Consider the following 15,430-nt stretch of genomic DNA (forward strand, 5'->3'; position numbering starts at 1 on the left):
GGGTTGTATATATAGTTTTATTTTCGCCTGCCATTTCCTCTCTAGTGTGCAATATAAAGCTTCTTTTGTTCACATCAATTGTTGATGTTAATTCTTTTTCGTCCGCTATCGACAAGCATAGTGACGAACGTCCTTAACCATCACAGTGACGTCTGTCGTAGTAACGAAGTGCTCACGTTAACAAAAAATATTTTGGAATTTTACGTGACACTAAAGGAATATGTTCTAGAAAAATTTTCTTCCCGTTCAAAAGTTTAAAACAAGTAGGAATCATATGAAATGAATATTCGTGGTGGAGCCATTTGAAAATTGTTTCTAAAACTTTCATTGATATTACTAATTATTTTTGTGCTCCACAAACACGCTCGACGTCAATATTCGGGCGTCTTCACTTGTGATGAAGAAGCACGAAAGCTTTTTTACAACTTAAGAACACATCCAACACTTTTTGGATGTCTATGAAAGCAAATGAGTTTTGCTTATGGTGTCATGGAGCGTTGTTCGTTCGTTTTTCTAGAAACAGCAGTATTCACACTTGCGCAGGTCTTTATTATTAAGATTCATTTATTGCAAAATATGTTGAATGTTTTCAATACATTTCCCGGGAGAGTGAAATTGCGTTTTAGAGCATTCGGCAAAACAAATAACTGATGAAGTAAACTCAGTCATGAAGTACAAGCACTAACCTATCCTATACCTGGCTGCATTTATGCTGAGCTTATGTGCGTGCAGAAAAAAAAAGAACAACCTCCGCGAGCCTCCTTTTACTGATTTGGCACGCACAGCTCTGGTGTTGTCACACCGAAAACGCCTCGACAGTTTGGCAGAGTGCTGAGACTTATTTGTGCCATTTCTGATGGTTTGCGCCAATTGCCGGTGGTTTTGACCAAACAATTGGCGCATTAGGTAGTAAATAAGAAACGTAGAGAGAGGTTGGCATGACCGAATCACCGGGCGAAAATGCGGATGCATGGTTAAAAAAACGACGACTTAGTGGTAAACAGGCTGTCAGAGCGGGCAAGCGCCTGGTGATAGTTCGAGAAGGGCACGATGATATCTTAACTGCAAGCACGTGATGTCGATTGCAGTTAGCCCAAAGCTTTTGAGTGTTACTTCCTTTCTCGCCTCGAAGTTAAGTTTTCTAGCACCATATTACGACGGCTTAAGGTGGAGCCCTGTGCCCCATTTCTCCAGTTACGTCAGGGCATTCACCCGTGTGGATAATCTTTGTTCTTATAATTGTCTCACATCCTTTAGTGAAACCTCGAGTAATTTTCACTTGCCAGGCTGCGTACATAACGAGTTCTGTGCAGCTGGCAGGTGTAGCCAGTAGCAGCCACAATATGTCGGCTGCATGATCGCCAACCATACGTCCTCTCCGAAGTTTTTTTTAACTACGAATTGGCATTGCTTTCCTGTTTTCTACGTATGCGAGCGCAAAAAACACAATGGCAGTGAAAAGCTGAATGCCGGCAAGGAGTCTCAGGAGATTGTCGTAAGATCCCATTTTGTCTCGGAAGTGCCCTGAAAAAAAAATGAAAAGCAATTTGAGCATGCTATGAAACACGGTAGCCATCACCAGAAAACGGCCGCTCCTCTTCCTCGCCTCATCATCATTTGAATAAAAGTTTTTGAACGATAGCAGTCCTTGTAAACGCGACAATCACAGTGGTCCTTTTGTATGTGTTGCCTGACTCCTTAAATAGTTTGGAAGACCCTGCTTTTGCGCATTGAAGTACTTTGTTGTTACCTATAAGATAAGTGTTCTGTTTCAATGAAAAATCTTAGTTTTGTAGATGTTTTTAAGTGATAGCATAAAACAATGCTCCCGTATTTCGGTTGCAATGTGAATTAATAGTGATCATGTGGTTTCCGTGCTTTCAGCGAGGTTATGGGCAACAAATCTTTGCTGTTACACACTGCAGTGGACCACTTTGCAAATTCATATAAGCCCCTAGCAACAGCCGTCTAAAGTGGCTGGTTGAAAACTCGCCGACACCGCAATGTTCTAATGATGAAATGCATTTGAAATTGGTGTCGGGGTGCACTATATCATCTCGAGGTTTTATTTATTTTTTATTGGGTTAAGCCAGAAATTAGCCTGATTATACCAACACGAGGTGGTTTTTATTTTTGCTGTGTTAGGTCAGCAATATAGTTTGCTTATTCTAACCCATGCGTGAAACTGTTCAAACATTTTTATTAAAAGCCAAAAATATATAGTAAGTAGGCGTGTGCTGACACTGTTGGTTACAAAAGTTATGTTCGAGGAACGGACGTTTCGCGCACACGAGAGCTCTTTGAGCGAAAAATCGCGCTCAAGGGAGGTTGGTTCGTGCTTACATATTGCGGAAACGCCACACATTATTTTCATCACTTTTCACTGTATTGTTTGGCAGGGTTACTTGTGCGAGTTCTGAAGAATGGTATAAGTTGGTCTTCGTAGGTGTCTGGTGAACCCCTCTAATCAGCTTCCGGACGTCAGTCTAGGTGGCGATACATTACCGCTACGAAGATGCAGAAAGTGCAAAGACAGAATCGAAAATGTGCGTGAAATTTGCATAATACGGTTTCAGGTGCTTAATATGCGATTTAATACAGACACATTTTTCACTCTTAAAAGAAAGGTGACTGAATCGGCTTTTGCTGTGATCGTCCCGCTGAGAATAAGTATTATGCCTATTTCGACATGTGCGACGTGGTGTAGCCTTCGATAGAGCAGGCTCACCTAGTTTGTTTCTGCCGCATACGGAAAGCTGAAAAATCTATACTTGCCGAATGGTGAACCATATAAGCACTTGCGTGTCCAGACGGATCATCACAGAACATAGGCGTAGAATGTGGGAACACAAATGCAACTAGACACAACGCTACATTGTCGTATGGGTCTCGGCTATTCTGCATGCAACGTTGCCAAACTTTGTCCCCTAGTAAAACACAACGCTTGAAGCTTTGAAATGGGGTGAATTGTAATTTAACAATGCGACAAAAGAAATAGAAATTTTCATTCTGCAATGTGCTTTCCCTAATTAGAAATTGCGGTCTTCAAAATAAGTCGGTGTAATTGGCTCACCTTACTTACTGCCAAATGTTAAATGACTTAGTGTTATAGAACATTCTTTTCTCCATTTAGCAAGTCAACTGCGCGCGCACACTACACTTGGGAGAATTCTCTCTATGGTACGTAAACGATGGTTTTGTACTATATTTTAAATTTGCTACAATTTACCTGTTATGAAGGGATTGGCAGAAAGAAGGGGAATCAGAGCAAGTCCATTGGCTCCCCAGAAGGTGGGCACTGCTTTAGCACCAAAGCTGTCAGCCACAAGGACTGCCTTCAGGGTAGTCACGCACGCCAGGAAAAATATCGTTGTCATCTACGTAAAGATTGCAGTTTTCGAACTTCATTGAGAACCTCTGCGTGCAAGGTGCACGTACAATAAAGCCCTTATTGAAAATGTTTCTTTTTTTACGTCCAAATGAAATATATCTGCTGAAGAAGTCTGTTACCATTATCATTAGGAATGATGAAATGAAGATACGCTCGGAAACTAGTGGTAGACATGGCTCGTATGCTTAATGAAATTATTCAACTTTGCAGAATTCATCTATTGGGTGGCGCTGCTGCCACCATAGCAATAGTAGAGCTTTCTCAGAGCTAAGAGGAAGGAAGTGAGAAAGTATCAATGGGCCTGCTACGTTTACAAAGGAAATCTGTAGATCACAAGTTGCCGATGACTCTGCTAAGTGTTTTGTTCAACACCCAAATCCAGGGCTGAACAGATGTCGGGGCAAATCGTTTTATCTGGTAGCTGCATAAACAAGTCATGTACGCTTAGAGCTAAGTATGCTCCGTGTAGCATGATACCAGTTATAACTGTTAGGGTTATTACATATATGTATAATGATTGTGAAGATTGAGGGGGTCTGGTGCGATATGTGATTGAACTGAAGAATGCATGTACGAAGGCAAGAAACTTTTGACCCCCCCCCCCCGGTAGCTGTTTAAGATGGTGATAGTGACAAAGTCGACATTTTGCGGCTGGCTTAGCAGCGACATAGTATTTTACTAAAAATAGAGTTTTGCTTTCAAGCAGCATCACTGCTTAAATAACGCGAGCATAGAATCGCGCTAACACGGCGGCGTTTATGGGAGCACTTTTCATTTCACTTGCTGCCTACTGCCGCCATCTTGGCGTGGTTCGAATGGCCAAAGTTTTGATCCCATCTGGAGTAACTGCACAAAAAGTTGACGCATGCGAAAGCGGCGGCTGCAGTGAAAAAGGCCACCGCAGTGCTCATTACAGCTTCAACGAAACTCACGCGATGAAAACACAGCACTTACACATCGTACCAGCCGTCTGCTGATCTCTGACAACATAAGATGCGCGTGACCGTACGTAGATCAGAGAACGCGTTTCTTGCAGCTGAAGTGCCGCAGACCTCTTCTGAACCCTCCAGCGATAAACATTTAGCACGAAGGGAGGTGGTTCGAGTGTTTTCAATTGACTTAAGCCGCGATCACGGTATCTTCGTACACTTTTCTTGAGCACAAAACATACGACGCAATTGACAATGTTATTTACACGTAATACAGAATCTCGATTCCAGGTAACTGAATTACGAGACGACAAATCTTGAAAGCCTGAAATGCGACGGACCAAATAGGAAGTGCAGTTTCCAAAGTTAATCAATAGTCGTAAGGTAGCCGACATCAGAAGGTATAAAATGAAGAGAATTGAGCAGGCTGTAGAAAGCGACAGTAGCCTAAAGGCTGCGAAAGCAAACTTGCGCATAGGCAAAAATCGAATGTATGCATCAAGAGAGAATGAAGTCAATGACTTAATTAAAGTCGATAGGATAGTAGAGGTGGCGGAGGAGTTCTACAGAGAGCTGTATAGAAAACAAAACATCCATGATGATATCGTAAGAAGCAATAATAGCCCTGAGGGAATCGTCATCCTACCAGCAACGTTAGGGGAAGTAATAAGAGTCCTAGAAGGAATTCAAAGACGCCAAGCCTCTGGTGAGGATTAGGTATCAACGGACCTTGTGAAAGATGGCAGAGAAATTGTGCTACAAGAACTTACAAGCTTGTATACGTGAAAGTCCGGACGGGTATGTACCAGAATCTTGGATGAACGCACACATAATCTTAATACATAAGAAATTATACAAATCTTGAAAAGGTATTAGCCAATCACCAATTAGCCAACTCAGAGGACAAATGACAGCTCATGAATACTGAAGTAGACATGAAAAATAGAATAGGAGGTCTGAAAAGCGATATGAATCAAACTAAAGTAATGTGTAACAGTGTCGACAATAAACAGCCCTTTTCGATAGGAGAAGAGACGCTGGAAGTTGTAAAGGAATATGTCCACTTAGGATGGCGTTGCGACTGGGCTAATTTGTCGCTACCGGAGCCATTCAAGACTAGGGCTAAGACGAACTGAGGAGCCGGAGCTGAAAACTGTAACATTTATTTACAGATACTTCCATTATTTAGGCAGCGGGATACGACATAAAAAAAAGAAAAGCACACTGGAGCGTCTCTGTGTTCGCGTATTATATCCTCCGTACTTCCGAGATTCCCTGCAAGGGAAAACAAATGAGTCCAGGACCCTTCAAAGGGATCATCGTCTTCCACTCCACCCACGAAGAGGCAATTGCCTCCCGCTGGTGGTGGTAGTAGTAGTGATTTTTTGTAGTAGAGACACCTAATTTCGGCTGCCCTTAAGGGATCACGGCACTGTGTCACGGACAGTTTTATCCCAGAAGCATGCTTTCTCAATTCGGAAGAGCAATGACATTAGATAAGCGTAACTAAGCATGATGGTCCGTTTATTTCTTATACTTAGACATTTCCCCATTATTAATAAATGGCTGCTCATTTAATTCAGTTGTTTTATCGTGTATGGACGCAGCACGCTATTGCAATTATGAGCTTCGTCTCATACATTGTGGCATGGCTTGGAGCCTATGCGTAAATACTGGCACGACTATTTCCGAAAAAGGCACGCTAGGGAGTAGGAAGTGTGGCAACTAAAACTGAATTGTTTATTCACAAATATATTTTGCGTAACTTAGCATAGCCATGCTATCGTTTGCGTAAGTTCAAGTGCATTTAACAGCGCCTTTTGGTGCGAGAATATTTTGAGCAGTAAAAGCACCTCGCGAGTGTAATCGAATATCGAGCTATCCCAGTCGAATATGCGTGGTTATGGAACACTGACACTGCTCATACTAAATGATGTCATTCAGAACTGGAACATCTGGAAGACATTTCTAGGGCAAAGTACATATTTCAGGCAATTTTTTAGAATAAAATGTGTTACTAAGATCTGAGAGCAGAGGTTGTCGTCAGACACGTGTACAGAGACAGTAAAGTGTCATCATGTGACAACATTCCACGTAGTGAAGCTAGTTATTCAGATATAATAAATTTGGTGTCTACAAAAAATACACAAACAATTTTACTTCAATTAGGATAATTTAGTCATAAAACCTGCCTAATAACTATTAATAATTAAGTTTCAGTTGAGGTGTGACGCTCACCTTACACAGCGTTGCATTTCGTCATAATCTGGTCCTTAATTGCGTCACAATCTGGGCCAAGTGCATCTCAAATTAGCATTCTGTTCGGAGCTGTAGTAACGTGAGAAGTTTAGGACTGTTGCAGCACGATATATATTTTCCGCACAGTAGGTATCAATCAGTCGAGTTATCAGACGGAAAATGCGCTATCGTTGCACATTATGCCAGAATGTTCAGACGCGTATGTGCCAAAGAAATTGTACTTGGTTTATTGAATTCGAAACACGTAAAACAAACAATTTTTTTGCTGAACATGTAAACCAGGTACGACATAGTTGGAAGACGCAATGTTCTCAAGAAAAAATTGCCCGCAGCTTCCCTAGGGGGAACACTGAGGAGGATGCGAAAGCATGTAATTGGTTAACGGGTGTTAAATTGCGACTTACTTGGGTCGATGGCTAAATTGGTTAACGTGGTTGTGCAATGGGGTGTTAAAGGAGTGAACCCGTACGGCACGTATGCGAAAGGGCGGTGTTTTATTTATTGCGACGAGCTTTGAGGACGATGGCTTTGTGGTCGGTAAAGTAAAGAGTGAGTACAAACCAACGGACGAGCGGCAACTGAGCGAGCGAGCGCCGACCTTGAGTATATATACAGCGCGACGGCGCATGCGCTGTCAGCTGTCGAATGTTCTCGAAGGAGAAGCGCGCGCGCGGCACAGATGGTGACGGCGCGATGGCGCAAGCGCTGTCAGCTGTCGAATGTTCTCGAAGGAGAAGCGCGCGCGGCACAGATGGTGGGCGACGGCGCGACGGCGCATGCGCGCGCGTCAGCTGTCGAATGTTCGAGAAGCGGTGCGGACGGCGCGGACGGCGCACTACAAGGCGCGAGTATAAGATGCTTCCGCATCTAAAATTTTAACTACAATTCCTTAGTTGGTATTCTGTGATATTTGGGATGCTCGGGCATTACCATTTCACCGCCATAAAAATGCAGCCGCCACAGCCAGAACCAAACCCGTAACCTGTAGGTCAGCGATCGCGCACTATAGCCGCTACGCCACCTGTGGTGGGCCATGACCTAACAGCTGTGTTAATAACGTTGTAACAGAGTTCTTTACTAAAAAGACTGTTAAAACGTCTTGTTAAATTCATATTTGACCCACTTGGAGTATATTTGTAGTTGTAACAAAACTAGTCGAGCTGTGACTTCAAATGCCCAATGAAAACTTAGTCGCAGATTGCTTTGCTGAACATTATGTAAATGACATCGTTCTCCATTATCTCAAACGTAGGTGTTATTTGGTTATATGCTTATAGGGGGGTGCTATTCTTGTCGTTTATCATGCAGTAAATCACGAAAAAAATAATATAGCACTACGAACTAACTAACTAAATAAATAAATAAATAAATAAAAGGTCAGCATATGCTACTTACCTGTACGATAATGTAGCCTGTGAACGACACAGTGTGAGGCAGTGCCAAAGAAGTGATTGTCATTGCACTGAAGCACGATGCCACTAATGTAGTGCGTCCAATAAATTTAAAGTCAGCCACCAATGGAAGGACCAAACGTCCCAAAAATTCGGTAGCTGCGCAATACGTCATTGACAATTCCGCTCTCTTTTGTTCTACGCCTTTGTCCATAGCGTAGTCCACAATCGTCTCTTGCACGACGAGCGCTGTGTAGTCCGAGGCCACAGCTCCCAGAACGAGGAGGTAAAATGTCGGGCTCGATAGTAGCTTAAGTGTTCCACTGTATCGAATCTGGGCAGCCGATGGTCGATCTGCGGATTGCTGATGTTCCATCATTTCTGCAACCCTGGCATTGTTGATTGAGCCGTAACCTTGTTCTGAAGCAAGCTTTCTCTGCAAATCACGGTGATTGCTCTGACCATCTTCTTTCAAGTCCGGCACTATTCTCCATTTGTCGTTACTACTTTCTTTTTGCGAAACGTCTCTGATTGGTTCTACAAGACCACCATGATTTGTGTCAAGCACTTCGTTTTCCGTTAGAAGAAAGGCGTGGTTTTCAGAGAATTTATGAGTATTTTGCATAGCGCCGCATTCTTGCGTATTATCCTCTCTGACACGCGTCAACTGCGTCGGCCCCTCTTGCGTGATGAGCTCGGGCTTTTGAACTTTTTCCTGGTAACCATCATTCGAGAAGTCCCCGCACTGCGTCTCTGATATCGCTGTACCGGTATCGTCAATTCTATTCTGACAGGCACCTACGCTTTTCCAGTTTTCCTCACAAGCATTTACCGGGGCATCCGATTTGACTACCTCAGAGGACTTGTCAGGATCATTTCGTTGCCTTAAATTTTGCACTCTCGTAAGTTCACTATTTCTAAAGAAGAGGGAGAAAGCCGTAGCATTCATGGGTAACGCCGCGTAGATGAGTAATGTGCCTTTGAAGGAATAGAGCTCCTGGAGCCACGACAGCACCTTGGGCAAGATGAGAGAGGCCAGCGTGTTGCCTGTGTACTTGAGTCCGCACGCCACCCCTCGATACTTCTGGAAGTGCGTCATTAGAGCAACAATCACCGCGACACTGACGATTCCGATGGCGCCACCTGGAAACAAGGAAATATGTGCGGTAACGTTGCTGCACAAGTTGACGAGTTTATTTAAAGTCACTGGGCGCTGATATTCAGGCTGCATTGTGACTTAGGTAAATTGCAGCGGAGCGTAGAAGTGCCCAGCACGAAATTTAGCTGGGATAGTTTTTAAGTGGTGAGAATGGGCGCGTTCGGCCCACGGCTTTTTGTACAACACACGCATGGTTGCACTCCCGCTTGCATTACACGTGGGGCCAATCGCAAGGCAAAAATCAACAGTCCGCCAGAACATTCCGTTGCATCCACGATCCCACCGGTGGTGTCTTATGGCTAAAGATGTCTCAAGGCACATGATCGAAAACAAACGAGGGGCTCTCATCTCTAAAGGGGAGTACAAGGTAAAGAAAACATTCCAGGGCGCCGCTTCTACGACCGAGAACGGGACGTTAAGGATCCACCACCATTGTGACCGACAGCCTAAAGAACTAGGCCGTCATGCACATGTACTATTGCGCTCAGTATGAACTACACCACGCGAATGCATAGTGGAGTGCGCTAAAAGGTTGTACAGTGGCGCCAATCGTGGGATATTTTTGAAATATCGGGTGAGGAATTGGCTGTTTCTGCGATGCACATCGCCCCCACTTGCTTTCCCACTCGCCCTCATTTAGCCTTGTAGTTATACCAACTTCGGTAATGATAACTGCCACCGTGTCCTGCAAACTAAGTTTTGTACTCGACAAGTGGAGCCCCGCACAACACGTGGTATTTAGCCTTGCGCTTTTTTTTGCTTGCTTCATTTCATTCGATTAAAAAATAAAGACTGAAACGGGACTTTCCGTATTAGCTGAAAGTGGCTCTATTGTGAAACACTGAAATGTTCCTCACATTGCAAAATGTACCGAGTGCCTACACTCTTAAAAAAGTTAGTAAGAAGGTAGCAACTGCAGGCAAATAGGCAGTAACTGCAGCGGTTACTACCTTTATTCCACTGTTACTACCCTTTTGCTACATGTTTGATACCTACGTTAGTAAACAGTTACTACCTGTGACCGTTACTAACTTTTTGCGGCCTCTTTACAACTACGTTAGTAAAACGTTAGTAACTGAAATGAAAGATGTAGTAACTGCAGCCGTAACTACCTTTCTTGGCCTGTTACTACATCTTTGCTACCCGGATTTTGACTATCTATTCCAATATAGTGTCTGAATGCGATTCTGATAATTTGTGAGAAGAATCGTCTCGACGTATAATCATTACACAGAAAAATGACGCAGAAGGTATCCGTAGGTCAAGGAAATACATTTTGTTTTAAATTACGCAACCGAGATATTTAAACGTCAATCTCATATTGTCGAAACGAAGAAGTACAAGTTAACGAACCACAAGCAAGTGCTACACGTGTCATAATAGACAATCACAACAAAGTTAGTAAATTACAGCACATATCAAAAAGACCGGCAGATCAAAATGACCAGATGGTCACAATTAGCCTCGAGGACAGTCACAGTTAATCTACTGCGGCGTGTCTTCAAATATTATCATTGTTTTGGCGCGTCAAATCAGCCAAGCTTTCTTATAATCTAATACTCTAACTAATCTCTAATAATCTAAGACTAATAATCTAATAATCAGATCAGCCAAGCTTTCTCCCGATAACTCGAAAACCTGTCACGATCGTGGCTCCTGTACTACCAGGCAGTGCGCGCGGCCACGAACTTGCGTGGTCATACTGAGCGCGACAGTACGTGGACCGGCTTGTGTACTAGAATGAAGCGCAACTTGGGGTTCGTGGGCGACACAAAAGAGGAACCTTATTTTTAATGGTTAGAAGATAATAGAAGACCAAGCGTGCAAATCCGAAACCTATCTCTACATTTTCAAAGTGTAGATTATGTTCTGAACATAGCTTTTTTTTTCAACAGTGAAGCTGGTTAGCCTAACTGTAAATTGTTTCGCCTGTCGGAAAAATACCGTCATTAACGACTATGGGCCGCATAAACTGGTTAAATCACACCACTCACCACTGGCGCACAAAATGTGGAGAAGGCGACCATGAGGCCTATGTCTGCGAAGTGATGACGAGGAGTTGTAGATCACGAGTATGTGGAGCACTAGGGAACTGAATGGCAATGGCGGCAGCGACAAGGCGCCAGAGCAATATAAGGTCTTTATACTCTAACCACGACGTGCTCGTAGGTCTGAGAGGTGCGATTTCAGTGCGAGGTTCTGTACGTTGAGTTTGTACATATCAGATTAGTTTCTGTGACTTTCTGTAGTTTAACATAAACTTCTCAGCGCCGAGAATAAACGTGGAAAAAACCTAGAATGAGAGAGATCTAGAAACAAATTATAAAGAGCCTGAACCACACTGTTAGGTCTAAGAAAAACCAATAAGAAATAAGATTAGCTTTCAGAACCACCCAGTTTCGTTATTTCAAACCTTGTGTAGCTTGACGCTGGTGTCACCTCTCTTTTACAGAGGGCACAGACTGGCTTCTCTGACCCGCACTGCATGTTTTGTTGTGATATATAGGTAAGTCTCTTACATGGCTACCTTATATTTGAAACTTTCAGTAATGAAACGTGGTAGAGAAAGGTTTTATGAATGGTTGTCATGACACACTTACGTGGTTTAAGTGGGAGAGCTCTGGGTACTGCCCGAAGGACTGGTCCTTGACTGTCCCTAAGGACGGGTGCTACCACCAACTTTAGCTGATAGCTGTTGCGCAGCTCCTGACCTTCGCTGTCCTAATTACCGAACATGAGGCGTGGGGCTGGCGTTTTCATAATAGCCTTCTGGCACCCATATACGGGAGGGTTTCAGATGACACAATATGACGGTAAGCACTCTTTTCTCTTTTCTTAGACCTATGTTTTGGACAAATACGTACCCCAATCAGAGCTCACTACACGCTATTTATAGTAGTAAAAAGTTGGACGAACGTTCGTGGGGTCAGCTATCATGATGAAGATGTAGATGCGGTCACTGACCAAGCCAAGGTGAAAAAAACAAAGAGACGTTTCGGGACCCATAAGAGTTCCTTGTTCACGAGGCACTTGTGTCGTGGCTCAAATGAAGCCTGCCCCGTATGCGGGGATGTATGCACGTTAGTACATATGCTCCTGTATTGCGAGGCAGCGTACACAAACTCCGCTATCGCTTCGTCAAGGTGGGAGGTGGCCCCTCGCAGCTCTTTTCTGGCCAGCTGATATGGGCCGTTCAGCAAACTCGCGCAGGACCGCGAGGCTTGGCCTTACGATCTCTACGTTGGAGTCGCCCGCCGCGCGCTAACACTCCAGGTTAGTGTGGAGTGGTAGCGCGCAGGGAACATCAGTAAATATCGCACCTACCAACAAAGCTATGCTTAGGCGTGCTACAGTAGCTAACGAATTGTAAAGCACGTGCAAGGAGAATCATCTAAGCGTATACATCTGGTAATAAACTAACCCATAATTGAACCCAAGGCATTGCTAAAGAATATTACGTTTGAGCAGACCATGTGGAGGCACACTTTTGGACGAAACGATGCATGCAACTGGGAAGCGGCGTGTTTCGGTTACCGTAAACACCATCGACGTACGCCGCCCAGTCTGGCAACTTTCTTGAGCACTTCAGGTGCGCAAGTATTGAACATAAGTCCTTCCATGGCAACTGTACGTGTCAGTCTCGTTTCATTCATGCTGTCAAAAGTGGCCAGATCACCACGCTACGAGATGACTGAGTTTACGCCACCAGAGCCATTACGTTTCGGGATTAATGTGGCGAACCGGATTCACTTCAAGCAGCGGGTCAAGCTGTACTTCACCGCGACAGAATCCTCGGAACATGGAAAGCACCGCAGCTCCACCCAGAAAGTCACCAACTTGCTTCAGCTGGTGGGCCAAGAGGCGATCAACGTTTACAACACTTTCGACCTCACTGGGGAAAAAAAGCAGTACACCAACAAGTTAGTTCAAGCATTCGAAGCACACTGCTTACCCCAGAGCAACAAAACGTTTGAGCTCTACGTGTTTCGGAGCCGCACGTAGACCGAAGGTGAGCTTTTCGAACAGTTCGATCAGGCTTTACAGCTGAAATCGCAGAACTGCAACTTTGAGAACCTCCGGGAATCGATGCTGCGTGATCAAATACTGTACGGCGCATCTAGTAAAGCGTTAAGAGAAAAGCTTCTAGCCAAGCGGACTTAACGCTCAGCACAGCTGTTGAGTGGGAAAAAGCTGAGGTGTCGTTGCCGCGCAAACGAAAGCATGGAGTGAAAGTAAGAGCGTGGACGCAGTGACGTAAGAAAAAAGGAAGCACCAGAAACACATGAATGACTTGCATGAAGGGCGCACCAAAGAGCGACATAAAGGACGAAGTGCGGCTACTGCGACCACTCACATAGATTTCGCGAGTGTCCAGCATACGGGAAATATTGTGATAGATGCCGGAAGCAGAATCATTTTGCAGTTAGCGGCAAAGCAAGTGCAACGCACGTGAACGACATCGCCGAGCGGGATGACGACGACGATGACGGCGTCTTGACAGGGCTGCACATATCTGCGGCATGTAAGAAAGCAAACATGGCGATCGACGCGACTGGGAGGTTGCAACTCATATTTCGAGGCTAGAAGCGCGGCTGAGAGTCAACAACGGCACGCAGGTCAACCTGCTGCCGCGCCGAGGGTTTGACGCCCTGAGAACAAAGTGTCAGCCGCAGAGCGCCCGAGCAGTACTGCGTAGCTACCGCGAAGATGAAATAGCTTACATGGGGAAGATATTACTCCCAGTTCAGATTGGAGAAGACACCAGGATAGTTAAATTTTTTCGTTGTGAAGAAAGGTCGGCAGGCGATCTTAGGACTACGCCTGCGTGCAGTTTGGTCACGTGAACAGATTTCGAGCCGTCAACAAGGATGGCTTATCGGTCTGCATTCGCAGAAAGTATCCGGAATTGTTTACGGGTGTGGGACTACTAAAGCGAGAATACAGCATGGCGCTCCAAGATAACGGCCTCCCAATCATCGAGCCGGCGCGACGTGTACCTCACGCAATTTGACCGTGGCTGAAAAAGGAGCTTGATCGCTTAGAGGCAGCGGGGATCATAGCCAGGATGCGTGAGCCTTCTGACTGAGTAAGCCCACTTGTTATTGCTAGAAAGAGTTGCCACGCTGGGTGGCGTACATCGATGGTCTTGGCGGTAACCGATACACGGAGTAGCAGCTTTGTTTTGCGTATGCTTTGTATTATAGGCAAATTATAGTTCCAGCTAAAAAGTTCTCCAGCTAGCCCAAGTCTCAGTTCTATACGTGTTACACTGAGCATGCTCATGCTGCTAAGCTTCGATGCTAGAAGTGTGCGAATTGTTTTACGAATACACAATGGACTAGAATTTGGTAGCTTGCTTCCACGGCAGCTGCGTGTCATTGAAGAAGTGATAATTCAAGCTCGTAAATCAAGAATATATTTCAAGTGCTGTTAAAGCATCGGGATAGCGCGATGAGAACGAAAGGCTTCATTGAAGCATGAAGTCATTGCGTTTCTAGTCTTATTTTCACGAGCACTGCTTCCTAACATACACTGTTATAACGACCACAACGTCTGCGAGATCAGGCTGAAAATTATGTGCAATAATAAGTACTGAGGTGTGTTTGCATTACCTTACCATGTAAAAATCCGAACGTCAAAGTGGTCCAGGCTATGCTTGGAGCGAACACTGCGGCTAGTAGTCCCAGCCAGAGCAGTATGCTTCCGAAAAAGGCAATGTAAAATATCGGGATGATCGGCTGAAGAATGGCCACGAGGATGCCTGTAAGTATAATCAAGGTTATTTTTAAGAAACATTGCAATTCACCATCATTCCAGTGGCATTCAGCTAAATATACTTCGGAAGCTTCACGTAGAAAAATTATAGTCTTCATTTACATAATAACAACATGGAAGTTTAGATTGCTTTGGAGTCGGCTGTTTAAAAATCGCGAAGTTGATGTTTAATTAGCAGGGAAAGAACGAATGAATCAACTTTGTTTATTATTATTGCGGCAGTATTCTTCGGGCGAGGAGGGGCAGGGTAGAGGGGGCTAATGCCCGTACCAACGCACCCTCCAGCAATAATGATGGTGGTGCCAAAAGTGAACCACTTTGGTTTTCGTTTACAACCGTGGCATTTCAGTTGTCTGTTACTCTCCACTACTTCAACCAGCCGTCAGACAAGTACTGAACTAACAGCCGTGCGCTATGGGTAGGTGGGCGCAAAGCGGCGCACATAGCAGGCACAACGTCACTTCTGCATTCCCCGAAGACTACTCGAATGTGAGAGCTAATGGGTGTGGCTAATTTAGTATGAATT

General features: G+C 44.5%; 1 protein-coding gene across 1 annotated transcript; it reads right to left on the bottom strand.

The window, feature by feature from the left end:
• Nucleotides 1-546: 546 nt before the first annotated feature.
• LOC142803487 (uncharacterized) lies at nucleotides 547-14,851 on the bottom strand. The gene is made up of 4 exons (XM_075888602.1): nucleotides 14,747-14,851; nucleotides 7,975-9,113; nucleotides 3,230-3,377; nucleotides 547-1,524 (listed from the first exon to the last, which is right to left on the bottom strand). Exons 2-4 carry the CDS (start codon nucleotides 9,067-9,069, stop codon nucleotides 1,391-1,393), a joined length of 1,377 nt encoding a protein of 458 aa, XP_075744717.1. The 5' UTR covers nucleotides 9,070-9,113; nucleotides 14,747-14,851; the 3' UTR covers nucleotides 547-1,390.
• Between the last annotated feature and the right edge of the window lie 579 nt (nucleotides 14,852-15,430).

The sequence above is a fragment of the Rhipicephalus microplus genome, chromosome 3 (assembly GCF_043290135.1).
Source record: "Rhipicephalus microplus isolate Deutch F79 chromosome 3, USDA_Rmic, whole genome shotgun sequence".
In the NCBI taxonomy this organism is placed as follows: Eukaryota; Metazoa; Arthropoda; class Arachnida; order Ixodida; family Ixodidae; genus Rhipicephalus; species Rhipicephalus microplus.